Consider the following 22,976-nt stretch of genomic DNA (forward strand, 5'->3'; position numbering starts at 1 on the left):
TAACACAAGCTACCGCACTCTAGTACACGAACTCATCCCAAGCCCTCTACTCTCCTTGCCAAATTTAAAAAACCATAATCCCACATCGATGCTCCACTCCCGTACCCAAACCAACACCCTCCAGCGCACCTCCCATACCGCCAGTGCCCCCCCACCCCCGGGTCCACACCCGCCAAGCCTCGGTAATAAATTAAGGTGGTCTGACCTCACCACCGGCCCAAGCCAACCCCAGCATCATCACTCGGCTTTCATTCAAGAAAAAAATCCCCCCAAAACTCCAATTCTCCCACCAAAACGCCCTTCCAACCTCGTGAAATAGAAATAGCAAGAGAAAAGAAAGAAAAAAAAAACAGCAATAATGAACACTGTAAGTTCTCTCTCAAAAACACTTCCTTCAAACTCCAATAACAAATCCCGCTAACCACTTTTTTTTTAGGTCAAATCATTCTGGTAATTAACCTACCATCCATCATCATCCGCCACCACCACCCCCCCAGAGACAAAACACAAACACGAAAAAAAAAAAAAAACTAACAACCAAACCCCCCCACAGGATCGGCTGGGGCTCCCTCATCGTCGCCGGCGGCGGTGCCTACTACTTTGCAAAGCAGCAGATCAACGCCGACCGCCGCGAGAAGCACCTCCGCCGTCTGCAGCAGCAGCAATGTATTCCTCCCCCCTCCCCCCTCCCCCCTACCCCCCCGCGCACCTTCCTCATGCACATATTGCTAACACGAGCCCGTAGACAACGACAGCAGCTACCTCGAGCACGACAACGCCGGCTCGCCAGCGCGCGAGACGGCCGGCGATCCGGCGGCGACGAGGCACGAGCCGCAGACGGAGGAGGAGGCCCTGAGGGAGAAGGGCAAGTATGAGGCGAGGGTCACGTATCAGAGTAGGAGGGGGGATCGGTTTAGTTAGCCTGCCCGGCGGGCTGTGGAGGTGTGGAGTGTGGGATGGAGGGGGGTGGGTGTATATAGCTAGTTTGCAGTAGCGGGCTTTTTCGTTTTTCGTTTTTCGTTTTCTTTGTTCTGTCCCTTTCTTTTTTTTTGTCTTAGAATTGGATTGTGGGTGTTTCTATTTTTCTATTTTTCTTTTTTTTTTTCTTTTTTCTTTTTTTTTTTTTTTTGCTCTCTCCGCTCAATTGGGTCTCTAGGTGTCGGTGTGAAGATGTGGATATATGGATATATGGAGAGAAAAAGAAGAAAAAAACGCCATGGTGAAATTAACAAAAAAAACTACTTGAAGAGTACCTACAATTTGATCTCCAAACAAAAAATCCACCTTAATCCAAAACCAGAACCAAAACCAAAACCAATTTCATGAAACCATTAAAAAAAAAAAATCCCTACATTGCATTGCACACAAAAGAAAAACTCCAAGAAGCAGAACCCTTTTTTTCGTTTATAGTTTGGTCGTAATTCTCATTGCATTTACCGGCAGCAATGATACAGACTCAATTCCTCCTTCCGGTCCATACCGCTGATATCCCTATTCCAAGTAGAGTACCACGTCAGTAAACGTTACTACTGATAATCAGTGATTGTGGTTATAAATACCCTTGGATGCTCGACCGCCTTCTCGCTGCCGGTACCGCGAATGGGAGTGTAAATCCAGCCTGGGATCCAATAACATCATTATTAGCCTATGCACTTGATATTCACAAAAAGAAGCAGAGAGGGATCGAGGGAGAGAGGAAGCTTACAACTATGTATCCATACACGCCAATAACCCTCGGCCTTGACGACGCCGATCTAGGTCTCAGACTAGAGCTGGAAAAGGAGCGGAGCTGGATCTTGGGGTGGATCATATCTGCCAACGATTGAAGTATCGAATATCGGCGCGGGGTGGGGGGGGGGGGGGTAATCAAAATTGGATTAGTAGTACTAGTGTTTTTTTTTTGGAGAGAAACTAGAAGTATTTAATAAACCAAAAAAGACAAAATTGTAAACGCCGGGAAACGACAAGCAACTTATAATCACAATTTTTTCTTTCTTTCCAATTCGACTCTTAAAACGTGGCCACAAGTGGGACTCATATTATAAATGTAGATAGATAGATAAGGCTGCTGTACTATGTACTGTGTCTGCGCAGAAGTGTGCCGGCCCACTTTGCGGGCAATCTAATTAACATGCTATTTACCCCTCCCTTCACCGTTCACCCTTCACCCTTCACCCTTCACCCCCCCCGGGGCAACTCCAGTTCAGCCAGCTGAATCCACCACCTTCCTCACATATAGTGGCGCTGTGTGTTTGTACACGCGTACCCCCGGACCCTTGCAATTGCCCATAACAGCAGGGCAATAGCAATAAGGTTAATTAACACCCACCGGCGTGGTATGCAGCAAAAAAAGGGCTTCGGTAATGCGCGCAAAATGCACCGATCGGCTGATGTTACCGGGCAGTGGACTGATCTCGTCTGCGGTGGCCGTTGCCAAGGATATGGCGGCCCGGGGGGGGGGGTGCGAGTGATCGGCTGTGACCGCCAGCCAGCCAGCCAGGTACCTAGAGTACAGCACCGTAGTCAAAACGTATGATATGATGAGCGCTCGAGCGGATATAGGTTTAGGAGTAGCGAATACCCGCGGCATATATGTGTGTATTTTGTGGGGGGGGGGATGCTTTTGAATCCGGGTTCGTACGAAAGCTTCGCTCATGGCCCCCGGGAATGGCCGCTGTGCATACATTGTGGGCTGTTGTGGGGGGGATAAGCTTAAAGGTGGAGTGATGGAAGGAAGGAGCGCTCAGGGTCGGTTCTGTAGCGAGGAGTGTCAGCTGTCAGCGGCATCTGCAGGGCGTGAGTAAATGCAAGGAGTTTTTTTAGCCAAACTGATTTAAATAGAAGGTATCGGACCCATCGATGAAGCATGATTGATTGTATGATAAGGGGAGAGGAGATGACTCCTTCTGATTGATATCAGCTCTAGGAACATGACCTATCAACTGTGTCCTGGACACTTGTGGCATCATTGGTTAAGGACTGCAACTAGGTAGGCGCAGCCCTGGCCTCGGCTCATAATACAGATTTTCTTTATTTTAAACATATACAATATGCTTTGAATCTGTTGAATATGGAGAGCGGGGATATCACTTAATGCCATGCAGTAACTATATTCGCGTGTGATGTCCACTCTCTCTCGAGCTTACCGCAACATGGAGTCAAGCCTGCCAGAAATGAGGCATAAAGCTGAGGCATTCAAAGACGCCCAGCTCAGGATCAGTCAGTCATTTCTAGAGTTCTGCTCTGCTCCACTCAGCACACAGCCCCCCGTCAGGACTTCTCACTCGCCCTTAATTGAGTCATCGTTGGAAATGATCGATATTCCGCACACCCGCGAGCCTCAAAGCCTGGGCGCCAAGACACGCCCCAGTCAAGAGCTCTGAACCTTCAACCACCAACTATTCACATTCACACTCTCTCCCTCCACCACCACTCTCCCTCCCTCCACCACCACTCTCCCTCCCTCCACCCACCCCTCAACAAACCACCACCACCGTCACAATGCCTCCCAAGCGTAAAGGTGCCATTGCCGGGTTTGCAGGTAGTTGATCTCTTGCTTTCTGGCCCTGACCAAGCAGCTAGTTAACACACTCACACCCAGGGTCCTCTGCCGCCACCGCAAGCTCAAAACGCACCAAGCCCGCCGCCCCCGTCGACGATGACAGCTCCGATGACTACTCCACAGACTCTGCCAGCGAGATTGAAGATCTCGCCCCCCCTGAGGGTGCTGTGCGGACGAAGAAAGCGCTCGACAGTGCGTCTTCTCCCCATAGCAGTTCCTTCTCTCCCGTGTCTGCCTGTAGCTAACCCACAGCACCACCACCACAGAGGCCACCGTCAACGCCGTCGTGAACCGCTTCACTCTCGACTCCCCCGCCGTGACGGCCGCCCCCGCAGTCCGCACCCGCGACTCGGTCTCCCACCTCTTCAACAAGCACGACTTCGCCTACCTACACATGAAGCCCGACCACGCCTCGCGCCCGCTCTGGATCAACCCCGAGAACGGCATCATCGTGCTCGAGTCCTTCTCGCCGCTCGCCGCAAAAGCGCAGGACTTCCTCACGACCATCGCCGAGCCCATGAGCCGGCCGACGTTCCTGCACGAGTACAAGCTCACGCCGCACTCGCTGTACGCCGCCGTCTCGGTCGGGCTGGACCCGCGCGACATCATCTCCGTCATCGACCGCTTCAGCAAGATCCCCGTCCCCGAGAAGATCATCCAGTTCATCACAAACTGCACGGGCTCGTACGGGAAGGTCAAGCTGGTGCTGAAGGACAACCGCTACTTTGTCGAGTCGAACGATCCGGCCATGCTGCAGCGGCTGCTGCAGGACCCGATTATCGGCCCCGCGCGTATCCAGGGTGGCGACGCCGGATCGGGCGTCATCAAGGAGTCGGCGCCAAAGATGGGCGCGCTGGTTATTCCCGGGACCAAGAACGCGGCGGGGACCGCGCAGCTGGGCGGCGCTGCGGCGGCCGCCGAGAAGAAGGCGGCGGCGACGGCCGCGGAGGATGTGTTTGCGTCTGTGACGGGGCTGGGGGACAACGACCAGGACGACGAGGACGAGGACGAGGACGCGGTGCACAGCTTCGAGATCCCGTCGGGCGAGGTGGAGAAGGTGCAGAAGCAGTGTCTTGACCTGGGCTACCCCGTGCTCGAGGAGTACGACTTCCGCAACGACCGCAAGAACTCCAACCTGGACATTGACCTCAAGCCGCAGGCGCAGATCCGGTCGTACCAGGAGAAGTCGCTCTCCAAGATGTTTGGTAACGGGCGTGCCAAGAGCGGCATCATCGTGCTTCCCTGCGGCGCCGGGAAGACGCTCGTCGGCATCACGGCCGCCTGCACCATCAAGAAGTCGGTCGTGGTGCTGGCCACCTCGTCCATGAGCGTTGTGCAGTGGCGCCAGGAGTTCATCAAGTGGTCCAACATCAACCCCGAGCAGATCGCAATCTTCACCTCCGACAACAAGGACAAGTTCCGCGGCGACGCCGGCATCATCGTCAGCACCTACTCCATGGTCACCAACGGCCGCAACCGCTCGCACGACTCCAAGAAGATGATGGACTTCCTGCAGTCGCGCGAGTGGGGGCTGCTCATCCTCGACGAAGTGCACGTTGTCCCCGCCTCCATCTTCCGGCAGGTCGTCACCTCCATTGCCACGCACTCCAAACTCGGCCTCACCGCAACGCTCCTCAGAGAAGACGACAAGATCACGGATCTCAACTTCCTCATCGGGCCCAAGCTCTACGAAGCCAACTGGATGGAACTCGCCGACCAGGGCCACATCGCCAAGGTGCAATGCGCCGAGGTCTGGTGCCCCATGACGCCCGAGTTCTACAGCGAATACCTGCGCGAGCCCGACCAGCGCAAAAAAGTCCTGCACTACATCATGAACCCGCGCAAGTTCCAAGCCGCCCAGTTCCTCATCGACTACCACGAGAAGCGCGGCGACAAGATCATCGTCTTCTCCGACAACGTCTACGCGCTCAAAGCCTACGCCCTAAAACTCCAAAAGGCCTTCATCTACGGCGAAACCCCGCAGTCCGAGCGCCTCAAGATCCTCGAAAACTTCCAGCTCAACGACAAGGTAAACACAATCTTCCTCTCCAAGATCGGCGACACCTCGCTCGACCTGCCCGAGGCAACATGCCTCATCCAGATCTCGTCGCACTACGGCTCGCGCCGCCAGGAGGCGCAGCGCCTGGGACGCATCCTCAGAGCAAAGCGCAGGAACGACGAGGGCTTCAACGCCTTCTTCTACTCGCTCGTCAGCAAGGACACGCAGGAGATGTTCTACTCGTCCAAGCGCCAGGCGTTCCTCGTGGACCAGGGGTATGCGTTCAAGGTGATCACGCACCTGAGCGGGATCGAGAACCTGCCGGGGCTGGCGTACTCGACGCTGGCGGAGCGGAAGGAGCTGCTGGCGGAGGTGATGCTGCAGAATAGTGATGCGGGCGCGGAGGAGGGGGATGATTTTGATGGCGCCAAGAATCTGTCGTATAATGCGAATATGAAGAAGAGGGGCGCCAAGTATAAAAGGAGCATGGGCAGGCTGGCGGGCGTGTCGGGAGGTGATGGGATGGCGTATGTGGAGTATAATAAGAAGATGCAGATGCCGAAGCAGAGCCATAGCTTTTTCAAGAAGATGCAGAGGGAGAATGAGAAGAAGAAGAAGGAGCAGAGGGATTTGCTGAAGTAGATAGTGAGCGGCCCGGGGGGGGGGGGGGGGGGGAGGAGGGGGGGTGTATTAAAAAGCGGTGGTTTTTCTCATATTCCTTTTTTCGTCTCTTTTTTCTTTAGCTATTCGACTTTGGACTTTTTTTTTTTTTTTTTACTTGGGATTGGGGGGGGGGGGGGTTGGTTTCGTCTTTTTCTTTTCTTTTTTATTATATCAGTTTTTTATATCATGATTGTGTAGTGGACCTTTAGTTTGGCGGATACTCTTAGACGCGCGGGTTTAATACATTTCGACGTTGTTGGAGGTGGGGAGGGAGGAGGGAGGAGAGCTTAAATTGTATGACTATGATTGGACGAAGGACTCAGATGCAGTTGGTAGAACGCAGTACTATAGCTGCGAGTAGAATATAAACTTTATTACTACTGGCTTAACTTGGATTAAATCTTTCAAAAGGATGGTCCGGATTGATTGATTGACTGATTACTTCATTTATTGTAAGGATGGTCCGGAGAAATGGCTTCAGATAGCCTTTTCTGTAGTTGGAAGAATCAAAGCTAGGCACATTGGTAAATTGTTACACCACTCTACTCTATCCTATGCCCAACAACCTCCACTGGTAGTCCTACAGTAGCAGTTCAAATAGATGGGCTGTCACACAAGACGTTGAAATTCCCTTATCTGGCGATTTGTCTTAACCATGCACCCCAACCCCGCCTATTAATCTACATGTGGTTTTAAAAACAATGTTGGTACCTTGTATTTATGACTAGCCGTCTAGTCTATCCGGATTACTTGCAGTACCAATGTAGCTAACTAAGTACGTAACTATTGAAAGAAGAAAAAACCTGTAATTCAATCATTGATATCATCAATTCTTCGTCTTCCCCTCCACCTCCTCAAACTCCTTCATCTCCGTGTTACCCAACGGATGCTCCGTCCTTCTATTACGCGACTCCTCCGTCTCCACCAGCGTGGCATTGTTGCCCTCTTCGTCCTTGAACGTGTACGAGCGGAACTCGGTGTTGGCCCATCCAGTGCCGTGGTACGATCCGTCGCCAGCCCAGTCTTCGGTCAGGTAGTGCAGGAACTACGCTTTCTATTAGAGATGGCTATAAGGGTATGGCAATGGAGAGGAGCGGGGGGACTTACGGCGCCGTGCAGAACAGCAACAACATGGCTCGTATCCAGAGATTTCAAGTAGTTCCTTGCCTCCTTCGCCCGCGCCTTCAAAGCCTCCGGCTCTGGCGCCCACTTTCCTTTCTACATCGCCACACCACACCCTATTAGTACTACACACCACACACCAGAGAAACCGCACAACATACCTTCGAATTCCAATCCTCCCCTAACCTGCTGAAATCCAAGCCTTTAAACGCCTCCTCCTTCTCCAACACCTCCCTCGCACTCCCGGTATCACACGGCAGCGCTGAGGCTTCTTGAAATTCTGGCACCACTTCAATCTTGACTCCGCTCTGCACCTGCGGCGCAAACCCGATCAGCGTGGTCTGCAGCGTGCGTTTGAGCGGCGAGGACACTAGTAGTGTGACTGAGGGCTCGGCTGGAAATCGCGACGGGAGGGATTGGCATTGGGATTCGCCTAGGGGTGTGAGGTAGGTGTCGGGGAGGTGGTGCTGGAAGTCGACGTTGTGAGCGGCCTGGCCGTGGCGAACGAGGGTGACGAGATTGGGGGCCACTGGGGGGTGAATTTATTGTAGTTAGTAGGCGAGGAGAAGTTGACGGTGTAGATATTACTTACTGGTGAAATGAAGTAGACTTGTTTTATCCCGGAGCTGTGGGTGATCGTGGAATTGGGATGGTGGTGTTGGTTCTTAAGTACTTCACCAGAAGCCAGCTATGGTTGATAGCAGAGTACCCCACCAGGTGTCCGAAACCCTGCAATGACTCCTCCAAGCGGGCCACTGTTCTCCGAAGTGGTACATTCCGTCATTGGCAGGGATCAACAATAATGTACTTTAGAAGTACATAGTAAATGCCGTTCAAAGAATGGATCATGAAGAGCAAATAATAATAACCGCGAGTGTGCATATAGAGTATGTGCTAGGCCGCAATCACGGCAGCCCATATTATATACATGTTATCTACGAATCACAATTCTCAAAGGAAATTGAAGCCTCTCTAAAGGTCAAAAAATATATTTACAGCCATGGCATCGATAGCTATTGTGTTAAAACTACCCACAAGAAACAATACAGATTTGTGACGCAGGTTTTGGATATATATCCCTGGTTTGAACGTGCATGCCCGGAGCGCATTGCTATGCTGCGACTGCTTTTTAATATATCAGGGTAGTTTTATCGTACCATCCATATTGTAGACTTCATCCTCTTTAGCTACACCTGCACAACTTTCATCGTCTGCATGGTCTATAGAGTCCGGGTCCGTTTTTGCGTCTGCATGGTCTGTAGAGTCCGAGTCCGTTTCTTCGTCTGTATGGTCTGTGTAGCCCGAGTCCGTTCCCTCGCTTTTCTTTTCTACAGGTCTAGACCTGCCGAAGACACGCGTTACAGTCCCTCTTGCCATTCGTCGAGGCTTCAGTGAAACATCCTTAATCAAAATTTACCGGTTAGCATAAAATTAACTCATAGTCTGATCAGATAACATGTTTATATATACCTTTATGACCTCAAACTCCTTAAGGATACTGGATTCTCTAACGTGTGGCACGCCGCTCAGGTCTAGATCAATAAAAATGCCACATCTATAAACCGTATCATAGGTATCATCTGGAATGTATTCATCAATCTGATCCACCCTGTGTTCACTGTATTTGAACATCTTCGCAAGATCGGCCTTTTTTACGGTAATACGATCGAATCTGAAGTTCGTTCTAATAACCATTTCCGCAATGGTCTGTAGAGTGGTCAGGTCTTCTTGGGTGACATCGACAGCGATATATCGTCCATTCACCGTTTCAATATTGGCAATATCATGGTAAAACTGCCCATATTTATCAATCCTCCACCCGAGAAGAAGACAGTTAAATCTAAGCTCCAAAATCTGACCAAGAAGATGCATTGAGGAGTGTGCTATCACTTCTTTTCCTGAATAATTTATTGAATATTGATAAGTTGGCGTCGAGTTTTGGTTTCTGAAGAGGGGATCAAACCTTCACGAGTACTTGAAGACACGAAGCAGAGAGTGCAGGATTTCTCTAGGACTCTATTGAAATCCCAAAGCACGCCATCGACAGTCACGCAAGCAGTATCATTCAATAACGCTTCACCACCAATAAACTGCACTATTTGAGTCGGTCTTGTCACCCAAGACTTTTCATTAAATGATCTTCCATACTGGGGTAACCAGACAAAGATATTTTCATGTGTCATCTCTGCAAAGTAATACATATCAGTCGAGTACGTTTGTAATTACCACACAGATATATTAATTCTTACCACGGATTCTATTCTGGAACTCGGCGTAATCATTTATAAAATTGCCCATTCTGTTGATGGCGAAGGTCGGTAAATCCCATTTACCGATCTAGAGAACAACCTCGTCAGCATTGCTTGAGAACTCAGTTCCAGTAGCACCTTGTACCAAGTTCATGACACCATATAGTTTTATTTTACAATCATTAATAACCTCAGCGAGAACAAGAACGTCAGGCTCCACCCCATCGACCAGCGGATAAGGGTTTGCTGCAATCTTTCCCTGTTTGCGAGAATCTTGCTCAAGTAGTTGAAGTCTTTTAACAGTCAAGGGATCAAACATGAAGATATGCTGCGGGGGCATGATTTGAGTTGAATAGTTCTAGTGGTTTTGAAATTTAGCTAGAGTAAGAATCTAATAAATCGTGATCGAAGTTGTAATTGAGGAATATGAGCTTGTTTTGTGGCGAGCTGCATGTATAAGTATGTATATTGCCACTTGTCAGTTAAGCCATTATATATTAAGTAGGCCAGATTTCATCGAGTGATGGCTTGTGACTCTAAGTAGTAACCGAGGGCCGTGTCAACTGGGTCTTATGTTTTTCCAAACGTGCATGCATTTAGAATTCCGTGAGACTACATGTACATACATGTAGTTCGTAACTCTGGATCGGGTCTTAGTCCCCAAATATTGCCAAGCTAGAATAGAAACTGAACGTTAGCCAGAAGTATTCTCTGAAATTTGGTCATCCGTAACCTCCACTAACATTTACAGCGAAAGGAAATTCATCACACAAATCCTCATACACATCAGGGCGCTCTGAATGCCATGAAAGGACCACATGCCTAGGCATCCCACATCTCCACCCCCGTGGCACTCGGTATTCATCAATACCATGACAAAACGAGGGCAAGAATGAGAAGGTGATAAAGGGTCTGGCGTCGTCCTACTACAACTTTCTGGCTATGAGCATTGTTGCACTCAGCGGCAATCGATGGTATTCTCTAGGCCTAGGTCTAACTAACTACATGCTTCCACTACGACGGCAGTGAGATAGTCTTGATAGTCAGTCGACTAGTCGTCTATGGACATCTCTTTCTCCTTCCTTATATTGAGCGTGATTCTTCAAATCAATCTTCAGCTAATCTGGTTTCATGACTTCGAAATTAATATAGATCAAAACGGCCCCTAAGTTGTATGCGAGTTCTGTACGAGTGATAATCAGTGATGCCACTGAAAACCTTGTTGGCTATTTTTTTTACCATGTTCTCGGAATAGGGTGATCAAAGCCTGGTCTACGGCTTAATTACCCGGTCACCAGACATCATTAATATATCACATAGCTACCAATTGAACTGCCCGGGTCGAAAAGAAGAAAAAAAAGTATAGATATACAATGGAAATCTATCTTGTCATTCAGGGAGAAAGAAAAGTATATACACTATCTACCACAGGAGGGGAAAGTTTCTCGAAATATAAAAAAAGAATGAAAGAGATAATTAATCGGCCGTCTCAACACTATAATCTACAAGTCGTCTCAAAGCCTGCTCTAAAACAGACAAATTTAGCTGCGCACAACCCAGTATCCATAACCGCACTATCAGCTACATCTCTCAGATATCCCTTCTAATAAAATCTTCTGGCCTCGTTGTTGCGCTCCTTGCCGGCGGTTGGAATCGACCATGTTCGTTTGAACCTTGCATCCCAATGTCTGGTCTTGCCGTTGCGCTCCTCTGTGGCTGTTGAAATTCCCTAACGACTGGAGGCGTCGTGGTACTTCGTACCTGTATGGGATCTTCTCTACTAGAAAAGTAACTTGATGGTAGTTCATCAAAGTTCTGACCAGGAGCATTTCTAGCAGCCGAGGAAGGGGTGTTTGCAACAGCTGAAGCAGGAGTATATGTTGGTCGTTTGTACCCACCAGCGTTTACTGGGCTGGGAGTTTGGGTATCTAATCGAGGTAATCGAGGGCGCGATTGCTCTTGCTGCTGGTAACTTTGCTCCTGCTGTTGTTGCTGTTGTTGGCGACTTGGTGGGAAATATTCGTATGCATATGGCTGTGGGTCTGGAGGTAGTTGCAATGGGTTTTGCTCTGTTGTAGGAGTCTGTTGGTGGGCTGGGTAGTATTCCTGAGGCGACTGCATCATTTCAATTGGAGATTCACTATAGTATTGCGGTTCATGTTGTTGCTGCTGCTGTGGCGGTTGCTCTCTCGGAAGTGCGATTGGGAACCTATTCTGCGCTGATTGCAGTTGCTGCTCTCTGGACATCACTGCAATCGGGAATCTCCCTTGTCCTGGTGCATAACCTGATCTACCTGACCCCGATCTACTTGGCGGTGGTCTCTGTGGATATTGTCCACCTTGTCCCTGGTACCGGCCTTGTCCAGACATGGATGATCCATCGGCATATCCATCTTGCATTTGTTGCCTGTTTAATCTATCTGCAGCAAATGGGCCTCTTCCGCTCTGCGATGATGGCGAGTGGTAGTCCTGAGTTTGGAAGCCTGGCCCGTTTCTCTGAGCTGGGGTTCTTCTCCCCTCACTCCTGCCACTGCTACTTCCAGCATATGACGGCGCAGGAGTTCTACTACCAACGATGCTTCCGGCATATGTCGGCGCAGGTGTTCTGCTGCCCTCGCTTCTTCCTCCGCCGTTGCCCGCGTATCCGTATGTGGAAGGAGGGGCAGGCATAGGCGGTGGAGAACCCCATTGTCGTTGAACCTGCTGCTGCCTTTCCGCGTACTCTGTACTCTCGTTACTTCCTCTTCGAAATCCCTGTCCTCCATATCCCATACCTGCTTGTGACGAAATCAATGGGGCAGATGATTCGTAGGATGAACCAGACATCATCGTCTGGCTTCTGCCCATCGGACGGCCAGAGCTAGCGACAGAAGTCGAAGTCTGCACACGTTGCAGCGGCTTCGGTGTCCCTCTTCTGCTCTCCATATCTGCAATACTAGGCAGCGTTGGTTGCCGAGATGGCTGCTGCATCCTCGCTCCTGCTGAGATATTCGAACTAATTATTGAAGATGCATATGACGGCTTTTCCATCATTGCCGCAGCTGGAATCGTCGGTGCGCGTAGCATCCCAGCTTGAGATTTCTCCTTATTCTCCTTCTGGATCCCTTTCTTGTGGTTTGCAAGAACAATCTCGCCCATTCGCTTATCAATACGTTCTTTACAGTATTTTCGGAGCGAGTCACCATTCATAACGTGCCAAAGAAACGTGATGAAGAGAATGCATGCAATGAGAAGCTGTAAAACTGCAAAAATCCAGAGAATTGTAGTGAAGGCCATCGAACATAGGACCACGACTTGAATCTTGTTTTCGCTCCAGAGATGGTCGATGTTTTCGAAAAATTTGGAGATTGCTGAGAGAGCCTCAGCCTCTTTCTCTGGAAGGAGATCCGCAGAGACAACAGAGACGAGAGTGAATGTATTTATGACAACTCTGGGACCCTCAGCAAAGACAACCCCCACCCAACCTGCAATATTGTGATTAGCATAGTCGATTGCGCTGGGTAAAAATTCCTCTATACCTTTGAAGGAAAAGTAGGTGAACAAAGCAACATAGTCTGCTTTTCCTCTTTGCTCCGTCAGTCGAGCAAATACCAGGAATCTTTTCCAGCCAGAATCATCGTCTCCCTTCCCACCCCAGACGCTGTTCCAGCGCAGCGCAATAACATTCATGTAGGCATCTGCCACACCGCCTCTTCTGATGACCTTGATCGCAAAAAACCAGTCGTAAATGATTAGAAGGTAGGAGATAAGTATACAAATGGCGAAGATGATTTTTGCTGTCTCAAAAGGAATGACTGGTTGGATTTGACTAGACCATCTGTTATACACGAGGAGAGTAATGGCCGTATAACTACATGATTGTTTCCAGAATTTAGAAAAGAGAGGTATATATGAAATGCGAAGAGACACACTCACGTATCAGCGGCCACACATGCGAGTGAGATCAAGATACTCAAATAAATCCAGACGTAAGCTGTGACATTGACAAACGACTTATCCTGGAAATCTTTAAGGTTCTTTAGTTGTCGGGATATTGGTTAGCTCCCAATGCGGCGCAAGTGAAACATTGACTTAGGAGGAGCACGCAATGCGTTGCAAAAGTAAGTAAAGCGGAAAACGCACGATGTATTCAAACTTATGCTCTGGTGCTAATTCAGACTTCCTCTTCTTATATCCCGAAAGCCACCCCATCGCTCAGAAAACAAAAGAAAGCCACAAAAGAAATGCTTTGTCAAAAGATTGTTGAAAGTAATCGAAATTCCCCAGCAGGCCTCCTGTGCCTGAATGTTGCTTTCGAGGGTGCCAGATCCAGCCGGCTTGGTTATGTGTGAAGTCGTGCTGCACCCGGCAGATATCGTGACGGCAGCGAAATATCAAAAGAATGATGAAGAAAGGAGTGGGGGATGAAGTGCTTTTTGCAAGAATTCGCTAGAGTATATTTTGGGATACTCGGACGTTTTCGCGCTCATCTGGATAACTCGCGGTTTCAAGACCCGCTGAGGAGTAAACGAGAGGATGACGACTCTTTGAGGAAATGTGCAGCTACTGTGGGCGACAGGAGCCAAGTACTGGGAGGGGGGGTGACAGCCAATTGAACGAGATGCTGAGGGCAGGCTGAAGGCCTGTAAGGGTCGCTGGGGTAGACACCTGTTGATCAAACAGCAGTGTGCTTCACCTTCCAACCACGATATTAGTGGGTCACTCAAATTTGAATATAATTTACAGCATATGGAGGGAACGATGCCTCTCTATTTAGATTGGTTCCCAGCTTGATTGGTCTAAAGAGAACCCCCGGGATGTGGCCATTCCTCATTCCTCTCAGAGAATGGTGAACTGGAAGCCTTGAAGAATCACCTGAAAACAATTGAATCATTGAAAAAGCAAACATGATCTTGGTACACGAAGGAGGAAAGAGACAGTCTGAGGCAAACTAGAAGCAGGGCTTAACATTCTCACGCTCTCCTCGTTGCACGTCGCATGGCCTATCGCCAATGCTCGGTACCTTGCAGCCGTTGATTCAGAATGATTAAGACCAATCTTGTTTGGGTGATAGGGAGGCGCTGGCCAGGGCGGTTATTGGGAGACCCCTGAACCGCTGTTGCCATTCCCTAACTGACCTAACCAACCCAGCTAATCCTAGCTGTTGCCCTTAACTTAAGCATGTGGCGGTTCACTTTACGGGCCCGAGGTTCTCTCGGTGGCTTCAGTGCGTGGCTAAAGTAAAAGGTTACTTGCAGATCATGCCAAGAATCTCGCCGTTGTCAGCCGACGATAGGCGAGCTGAAATCCGGGGAAAGGTCACGAACTTGATCCAAGAAGCTGCAAGAGCCATAAACCCCAACTCTTAACATCCCCTGAATTCCAGCACCATACCCCAGAGTATCCCGGAATTTGCTTATAATTCATCATGATGAGATCAGTAGTTCCTTTAAGATTTCTACGTCCTGCATTTAGAGCTACAGTTCCATTTTCTACCTCGTCTAGACGCAATCATGCTCAAGGAAATCTCGAGAAACGGAAGCTAAATATTCCAATTGATTTTGCAGCATCTTCTTAGTATGAACCTAAGCTTCTCTCTAGTTTTTTATCCCTATTTAACATATCACCTGTAGTCTTGCACTCAATTCGAAAGCTGCTTTCTCCAATCCCGAGCTTCCATCTACACTAAGCACAACTTCTAAAACGAAGCGTATGAACCTATTCCAAGCAGTAAACGATGCTCTTGCAACTATCCTAGAAACCGATGAGAAAGCCTGTATATTTGGTGAGGACGTAGCTTTCGGCGGTGTATTCCGATGCACCATGGGTCTCTCCGAGCGTTTTGGCGGCGAGAGAGTCTTCAACACACCTCTGACCGAGCAAGGAATTATCGGTTTTGCTGTTGGCATGGCCACACAAGGTCATACTGCTCTTCCAGAAATCCAATTTGCCGATTACCTGTTCCCCAGTTTCGACCAGCTACACAACGAAGCTTCTAAGCTCCGGTACCGCAGCGGTGGAGCGGAATCTTTCAATAGCGGTCATTTTGTGGTTCGCATGCCTACAGGTGCAGTTGGGCATGGTGCACTTTATCATTCTCAGTCTCCAGAGGGATTTTTCATGGGAACACAAGGTCTTAAAGTAGTTATCCCACGTGGCCCGATACAAGCCAAGGGACTCCTAATAGCAGCTGCTCGTGGTCCTGATCCAGTTGTTTTTATGGAGCCGAAGATCCTCTACCGTGCCGCAGTCGAAGAGGTGCCAGTTGGAGAATACGAGCTTCCAATCGGCAAGGCCGAGATTGTCCAGATGGGCGATCAGATTACACTCATTTCATGGGGAACTATGATGTATGTGTGTGAACTTGCCGCAAAAGCTGCGAAGGAAAGGTTGGGTGTCAGCGTAGAGGTCATCGATCTAAGGACCATCAGGCCTTGGGACAAGCAGACTATCAAGGAGAGTGTTGATAAGACGGGCAGGTGCATTGTTGTTCATGAGGCGAGTAGAACTGGGGGTGTAGGGGAGAGTATAGCATCAGAGGTACAGGAGAGAAGTTTCTTGAGGCTAGAGGCTCCAGTTCAAAGAGTCACTGGGTGGGATGTGCACATGCCACTAGTTTTCGAGAATTTCATGGTTCCTGATGTCGCAAGTAAGTTTTCCTTCCGAAAGACCGGTTACCTGTGAGATAGTTTACTGACAATGTTTTTCAAAAGGGGTTTTCGACAGTATCAAGAAGACGATGGAGTATTAGCTACATGTATGAGACATGTGTGTTGTATTTATGAGCGAGCGATTTGCATTGGCATATAAAACGATACCATCTGTGAAATATGCTTTCTTTTACATAGTCTGTTTACGAGCGCGCATAGGTTTCTTTTCTGCCTTTAACAATACCTATCTACGTCTTTATGTATGCTTGCTGTTTTGTGTAGACGCTTTAGCTTTCTGTCCTGAAATTTGTCCTAGATAATGGAAATGAAACGTTCGAGTGAAAGCGACGAGTGACAATTTGTGATTTATCATGACCAGGTTAATGTTGCAGCCCGCTCACGAGCCACTGACGTCCGTCTCACGAACGGATGGCTCCCCTCGTGATCCTCCAATTTGAATAGTGGATTGTCGGCAATGAGAACTGTCTATTGATGAATAGACAATGGGCCAACCTACCTTACCATCGAAACGCATACAATTTTAAGCCTTATTCAGTCGGCTTATCCAGAACGTAGGCTCACAATAGCTTTATCAGTACAAAAATCCTTTTTTAAACCTTATTTCATCCTTAAAACATGCTTAAATAATACTTATTTGAACCTTATTGGATTCATAAGGCTATTATGAGCCTACGATCTGGATAAGCCGACTGAATAAGGCTCAAAATTGTATGCGTTTCGACGGTAAGGTGATCAGCAAAACTAACATTAGTTAGAACCAAGTGTTACCGAAATGCCGACGTTCTTGAACGGAATACAGCATAAATACAATACCAATAACCAGATGAGGAATCCTCTTTCGAAAGTTTAAATCCACAGCGCAGTAAAAATGTTCTTAGTGATTGTTAATCCCAGTCAGTCCGTATTTCCTGCTAGTGTTTGCTCCGAGGCTCGTCCACGGTGTGAGTAAAAACGAACAGTTTCACTCCCCCGATCGGTCGCAAACTATCGGATTCGATAAAAGAAAAAAAATGAGGTTGTTTCGACATCGGCAGGATTTGAACCTACGCTCGCGAACGAAACAGATTTCTAATCTGTCGCCTTAACCACTCGGCCACGATGTCATGTTTGAGCTGTAGCTACATGTTTTATAAAAACATATAATCACACCGAATCACTCATATGAGTGATAGGCTATGAACAACAAAGGTCCAATAATCGGACTCCTTTCTGACGCCTGTAGAAACTACTCTATGGCCTAGTCTTCGTAGCGAGGTTTAATGAAGGAATACAAGGTTTAGATAAACCCTCCTTGGAGATCGATCAAGGATCTATACCAATTACCCTGGCTTCATTACATTACCATACATATCCCGGCCAGTGTGGGTTTATATGCGGAGGTCGAGCGAATCCGGCTGGACTATCCAGAAGGCAGTCATTCCCCGCTCCATGTGCGTGCTATTGTAGAAAATATGAATATGTCCATCTTTAAGTGCTTGTTTACACTCTCGTACGCATGGCGTGCGCCAATATATCTGTTTCCTGGGGAAACCGTTACGTATCCCCATGGCCGGAAGAGCTGTCTTTTGTTCCCGGGTGAATCCACTAGATAGTGACAGCAAGGTCTTGTGGATGGTATATGTAGAGTTTTTGCGGGCTCTTTTCGTTTGAGGTAAACAGATTTTCGGTTCGCTCCGGGCTTGCTAGGGTGGTTGAATGCCGACTTGATTTGCCGGAAAATTCTGAGATGTTTAGGTTACCCGGCCTAAATAGAGCTAGCGAGTGATATCGTATGATCCATAAATATTTTCATGTGGATCGAACCACACCTCGCTGAGCTGGGGGTTTAGCTAAGTTTATCCGCTAGATGCTGGGTAGGAGCATTCTGTAGGTTTATGGATATGCAGAGTATGTAATGTGTAATTTAAATGTGATTAGCTGAGTTAGAGGAGCCTTTTTTCTTTCAGATATTCATTTTCAATGTTTAGAGGAACGTACATGTATTTACTAATATAATATCCTATAAGGAATGATACATTTGTATTACGAGTTTTTTATCACGCAAAACGCGGATATCCACTCCCTGGTCAGAAAATACGATACATCTTTGGGTATGGAGCTCAACAGTCCCAATATTATCTCGACTCACACACACTCCTAATCCTTGTATAATAGATAATTCAATCCCCAGCATCCACGGCGAATCTAACTACGCTATTACTCCCATCCGCATAAATCTCATTACCATCTCTTCAAAACCCAAGAAAGAAAGAAAAGAAAAAGAAAAAGCTACTAAAAAGTCCACAAACACTTGTACGTGAGCAGCCTCGCCCCTAGCATATCATATTCATTCTGCCTAATCCAACTATCATTCGTGCCCCTCAACTTCCCAAACACGCTTGCCCCCTTCCACACAATCACCTGCGGGTCTAGCTCTCTTGGCGGCACTCCAATGATAATCTGATAATCTTTGCTGGGCTTCAGCGCCCTCACCTTCTCCTCAAGCATGTGATTGAAGCCCGAGACCAGACCACCGCCACCAACCACCATAATCCCGGACAAGAAGTCACGGATCTTCTTCTCCTCGCCCTTAGCAGCATGCGTGATTGACTCAACAATAGCGCGGTCGAGCGGCATTACCGGGACAATCTTGTCGCGCTCCTCAGCGAGCTCGAGGGGCGAGCGACCACCGCCGTTGTTGGGGGCGCCGACGGAGCCGCCGCCTCCGCTGTTGAAGATGAGCATGCCAGGTTGGAGGGGTGTTGCGGAACCGGCGGCGTTGGGCGTGCCTTCAGGGACGGGGGAGCCGGCAGCGGAGGAGCGGGGGGTATCGGTGGTGTTGAGGTGCATGCCGAATGTGCTTGGGAAACCGGGTTGAGCTGGGCGTGCGGGGGTTGTGAGGGAGGGGTTGAGGGAAGGTTCTGGAGTGGGGGGGCGTGGGGCGAGCGATTGGAAGAGTTGGAGTTCGGCCGTTGAGTGTGGGTCGTTGGGGTGGCCATCGTAGAGGTCGTAGGAGCGCTCCCAGAGGGAACGGCGGCCACGGAGCTTTTCGGAGTGGTCGAGAAGTGTGGGGTTGTAGTGGGTCTAGTGAGATATTAGTAGTGATTGATGGTCAGATAGGAAGGAAACATACCAGTGGAGCTAGCATGACTTCATCGTATGTCTTGAAGGAATACTTCTTAGTATCATTGTCAGGCGTTCGCAAATGGAAGTCATGAGCCTGCACGCTGATGTCCGAGTCGTTGAGTGTGGAGTATTTTATCTTCAACTCCTCAGCCAGAAGATAATCATATCGATGCCACAAATTTATCTCTTGGTACGGGAAGTTGTTCGATAACATCATCTGCAGCAACGCTTCTGTTACGTCCTGACCACCATATTTCAGGTTCAATCGTGATTCTGGCACGCACATCCCTTCTTCAACACAGCAGATTGAGGTTTTCTGCGCGCCAATATCCACGATACAGGCTTGCGAGTAGCCAGCACCAAAAGATGCGGCCAATGATTCCTAGTGCGTATTAGTCACCATTAACCCTAACCCTTTCGACGAGTGATAATACCTGTATAATGCAGACTTGCGAGAACCAAAATTCCTTCAACAGCAAATCCAGCATCTCCGTGACATAATTCTTTTCATACAGATCCGGAACTACCAGTACGCAAGAGTACGTCTTGAGATCCTTCTTTTCGAGCTTGAGCTCTTTCTTGATCGCATCTTCAATAATTGTAGATACATCTTCGAGGACCCGTCTTTTGGATTTGTAATCACGCTCATTGAAAGTTCCGTACCTAATTGGCCAGAATAACCTGTACCGAGGGTTTGAATTGTCTGGAATCCTCAGGGCTTCATGGCCGACAAAGTATTCACTCTTTTTGGTGATCTCCGTCCAGTCAACGCGATAGGGGTCGTTATGCTCTTTGATTATCTCCGGAGGAGTACGACGATTGTACGAAAGGACGAGATCTCTAGAGTTTGGTAGAATACGCCGTTTATTATGTCGCATGCGGACTTTAAGCTCATTCGACATCTTATTAAACTCCGTTTCAAACTACTCCCGTCAGCAACCGAATCCCGTCCTTTCGTTCGCAAACAACCAGCACAAACCTCTTCTCCAAACATCGCATCGTCCGACTCGACCTCGTCCCCATCATCGTCCACAACTTTCATCCTCTTGGGGCTTCTCTCTTCCTCCTCATATTCTGCTTTGTCTGCGCGCCTCGCAATTACATTCGGCAAGCTCTTTGGCAACGCATCGTTCGCCAGGCCAATCCTCAGGTTCTGCGATCCTGGGTGGATCACAATGACCTTACTCCCGAGCGTAGCCTCCTCCTGCTCCTCCGCGGCCACATTGGCAGCTGCATCATCTACAACAGCTTGACTGTCGATATCCATCGCATTCAGGTCCACGGCAGCCGCAGCCGCAGCTTGTCGCTCCTTCTCGGCCAGCAATGCCTGCGCGCGGACGGCCTCCTCTTGCTGCTGACGGAATACCATGATCTGATCATCGCGCTTGAGATATTCACTGGTTTTTGGCTGCTATATTAGCGGGTCTTAGATAAAGTGCGCAGGCGGGGGAGAACGGACGTGTAGTAGTTCTTCTGGTTGATCATGGGGGTCATCGGCCATGAGTGGGTTCGGAGGTTATTGTCAGTCCGCTCAAGACCTTATGTGCACCGTTAGAACCATCTTGCAGCTTCGTGATAGTAAAACGTACCCTCCTCGCGCATGAGCGCCCTTCCAGACTTCTTAGGCGGTGGCATCTTTGGCTTTGCGGGCTGCAGCAGTGGGGCCATGGACGATGTTGCAGCTGCTATGGCGATATTGACATCTTGCATTGAAGGCGACGTAGCCCTCGACATTGTTTCTTCTATATCGCGGTTATGGGGGTATTCAATGAGTGGTGTATGGGGGCCCAACGTCAGTGGTAGGCGGAGTTGAGGTTGGTTGTTGTTTGGGGGATTTGGGAGAGCAATTCCCGAATCCCTTCTCGGCACAGCAAGTAGGAGCGAGTGGCTCTCGCGTTGTGTTGCTTTTGCTTGGCGGGGGCTCATTTCTCGGTTCGGGCGGGGCTTAGTAAGGGGGAGTTTTACACGTTTCTCCTAAGTAAGCTGGCAGCTCTGAGTCCCCGGGGGTTTGTTGCACTCTTTTTTTTCTCCTGACCGTCCAGCACGAGCCAAATAGAATTTTTACAGACATACAAACCAGAGCAGTGCCACCCCTCGTACTGTTTGCATACTACATATTCGCTTCTTAGAGCTATACTCCACTTACACACCATTTAAAAGTTACTCTCAGCCTTTCATCTCATTCACGCGCCATCATGGGAGCTTTCCAGAGCATGTTTTCGCGGTTATGGTCGAAGAAGGAGGTCCGGATATTGATATTGGGACTTGTGTGTAGCTCCACCGAGGAATACTGGGAGTATCTTTTGCTAACGGGCGGTCTCAGGACAACGCTGGAAAAACTACATTACTCTACCGGCTGAAGGTATGGCGATCGGAGTGGGGGGAGGAGGGGAGCTTGATCTAACAGGGTGCTGCAAGATTGGTGAAGTGGTGACTACGGTCCCTACAATCGGTTTCAATGTCGAGAGCGTCACATACAAAAACCTGAATTTCAATGTCTGGGTATGTTTGCTATATCCGCATATCCCGTTCTACCATGTCCTGAGAAAGCTAACAAGTGCCGCAGGATCTTGGTACGAGATGAGCTCATTCCACCAGTAATCATGAAGATACAACATGAGAACTAACACTCCCTCTTCACAGGTGGTCAAACCTCGATTCGACCCTACTGGCGCTGCTACTACGCCAACACGGCGGCTGTCGTCTTCGTTGTTGACGCCACAGACCACACCCGTCTTGAGACTGCCGCCGAGGAGCTAGCAGCAATGCTTAACGAGGACGAGCTGCGCGACGCAAGTCTGCTTGTGTTTGCAAACAAGCAGGATCAGCCCGGCGTGCTGGGTGCAGCCGAGATCAGTGAGGCATTGAAGCTCCCAAGCTTGAAGGAAAGGAATTGGAGCATCTTTGGGTGCAGTGCTGTTACGGGTGATGGTAAGCAAGACTCTTTTTTTTCGTTATCTGGAATGTGTTTGGCGCGGGGTTGTGGTGGAGATGGAGGGGTTTGCTGTGATGATATATTGGCGGAGAAGACAGACAAGCTTCATGCTACTTAAGAGTAAGATTTGCTGACGCGTCCTCCCGGGATTATCACAGGTGTGAACGACGGCATGGATTGGCTTGTGGTGCGTTTATCTCTCCTACCCCCCCCCCCCCCTGTTCTGGCACTCTGAGATCGTGCACACTCGCTGACATTGTTATTGTTTGTTGTTGTAGACTACCGTCCAAGAGAACCAATAAACGCACCATCACCAGTTTTAGAAAATGGAAACGTATATAGTAACAAGACATGCCCCCCTTATTTTCATGTTGAGAGGGTTTGGTTGTTTAGTTAGAGTGCTGGACGGGTGGTTTGTTTCATGATATGGGCGACTGTTTGATTAATTGCCGGTTGCGTGTTTTTTTTTTTTTTTTTTGATTTTCTCTTCATCCTGTTTTCTTTATTGAGGTAGCTTGTTTGTGTATCAATCCTTCGGGAGAAAGATGCTGGATGGGTGTAATGTCGTGTGGTGTAGGTCTTCTACTACTTATAGATATGTGATGTGCGGTAATGAACACCATTTTATTGATGAGGAAATCTATTAATCATGGTTCTTGTACCCCTATATCACCTTTCTATTCAGCAACTC

General features: G+C 48.7%; 9 protein-coding genes across 9 annotated transcripts; 4 read left to right on the forward strand and 5 right to left on the reverse strand.

Annotated features, from left to right (window-relative positions):
* Positions 1-358: 358 nt before the first annotated feature.
* On the forward strand, positions 359-921 carry LAJ45_01648 (uncharacterized protein; the record flags this gene model as incomplete). Its single annotated transcript, XM_046111241.1, has 4 exons — positions 359-367; positions 437-450; positions 554-666; positions 746-921. 4 exons carry the CDS (start codon positions 359-361, stop codon positions 919-921), a joined length of 312 nt encoding a protein of 103 aa, XP_045975185.1.
* A 512-nt stretch (positions 922-1,433) lies between these two features.
* LAJ45_01649 (uncharacterized protein) lies at positions 1,434-1,810 on the reverse strand (the record flags this gene model as incomplete). Its single annotated transcript, XM_046111242.1, has 3 exons — positions 1,434-1,491; positions 1,560-1,618; positions 1,706-1,810. 3 exons carry the CDS (start codon positions 1,808-1,810, stop codon positions 1,434-1,436), a joined length of 222 nt encoding a protein of 73 aa, XP_045975186.1.
* A 1,691-nt stretch (positions 1,811-3,501) lies between these two features.
* Positions 3,502-6,203, forward strand: LAJ45_01650 (uncharacterized protein; the record flags this gene model as incomplete). The annotated part of the gene is made up of 3 exons (XM_046111243.1): positions 3,502-3,541; positions 3,602-3,754; positions 3,829-6,203. 3 exons carry the CDS (start codon positions 3,502-3,504, stop codon positions 6,201-6,203), a joined length of 2,568 nt encoding a protein of 855 aa, XP_045975187.1.
* Positions 6,204-7,050: 847 nt separating this feature from the next.
* Positions 7,051-9,218, reverse strand: LAJ45_01651 (uncharacterized protein; the record flags this gene model as incomplete). The annotated part of the gene is made up of 6 exons (XM_046111244.1): positions 7,051-7,269; positions 7,332-7,442; positions 7,508-7,875; positions 7,939-8,010; positions 8,504-8,747; positions 8,817-9,218. The coding sequence occupies 6 exons, from the start codon at positions 9,216-9,218 to the stop codon at positions 7,051-7,053; spliced, it is 1,416 nt and encodes a 471-aa protein (XP_045975188.1).
* A 465-nt stretch (positions 9,219-9,683) lies between these two features.
* Positions 9,684-9,935, reverse strand: LAJ45_01652 (uncharacterized protein; the record flags this gene model as incomplete). Its single annotated transcript, XM_046111245.1, has 1 exon — positions 9,684-9,935. The coding sequence occupies one exon, from the start codon at positions 9,933-9,935 to the stop codon at positions 9,684-9,686; it is 252 nt and encodes an 83-aa protein (XP_045975189.1).
* Positions 9,936-11,185: 1,250 nt separating this feature from the next.
* On the reverse strand, positions 11,186-13,786 carry LAJ45_01653 (uncharacterized protein; the record flags this gene model as incomplete). Its single annotated transcript, XM_046111246.1, has 5 exons — positions 11,186-12,318; positions 12,370-13,059; positions 13,114-13,445; positions 13,511-13,611; positions 13,718-13,786. 5 exons carry the CDS (start codon positions 13,784-13,786, stop codon positions 11,186-11,188), a joined length of 2,325 nt encoding a protein of 774 aa, XP_045975190.1.
* A 1,216-nt stretch (positions 13,787-15,002) lies between these two features.
* Positions 15,003-16,325, forward strand: LAJ45_01654 (uncharacterized protein; the record flags this gene model as incomplete). The annotated part of the gene is made up of 3 exons (XM_046111247.1): positions 15,003-15,151; positions 15,208-16,223; positions 16,288-16,325. 3 exons carry the CDS (start codon positions 15,003-15,005, stop codon positions 16,323-16,325), a joined length of 1,203 nt encoding a protein of 400 aa, XP_045975191.1.
* Positions 16,326-18,516: 2,191 nt separating this feature from the next.
* Positions 18,517-21,084, reverse strand: LAJ45_01655 (uncharacterized protein; the record flags this gene model as incomplete). The annotated part of the gene is made up of 6 exons (XM_046111248.1): positions 18,517-19,308; positions 19,358-19,732; positions 19,785-20,273; positions 20,330-20,747; positions 20,810-20,888; positions 20,940-21,084. 6 exons carry the CDS (start codon positions 21,082-21,084, stop codon positions 18,517-18,519), a joined length of 2,298 nt encoding a protein of 765 aa, XP_045975192.1.
* A 461-nt stretch (positions 21,085-21,545) lies between these two features.
* LAJ45_01656 (uncharacterized protein) lies at positions 21,546-22,587 on the forward strand (the record flags this gene model as incomplete). Its single annotated transcript, XM_046111249.1, has 7 exons — positions 21,546-21,617; positions 21,674-21,712; positions 21,769-21,852; positions 21,917-21,923; positions 21,994-22,281; positions 22,444-22,472; positions 22,564-22,587. 7 exons carry the CDS (start codon positions 21,546-21,548, stop codon positions 22,585-22,587), a joined length of 543 nt encoding a protein of 180 aa, XP_045975193.1.
* Between the last annotated feature and the right edge of the window lie 389 nt (positions 22,588-22,976).

Source organism: Morchella importuna (assembly GCF_003444635.1).
Source record: "Morchella importuna strain M04M26 chromosome Unknown Morimp01GS003, whole genome shotgun sequence".
Classification (NCBI taxonomy): Eukaryota; Fungi; Ascomycota; class Pezizomycetes; order Pezizales; family Morchellaceae; genus Morchella; species Morchella importuna.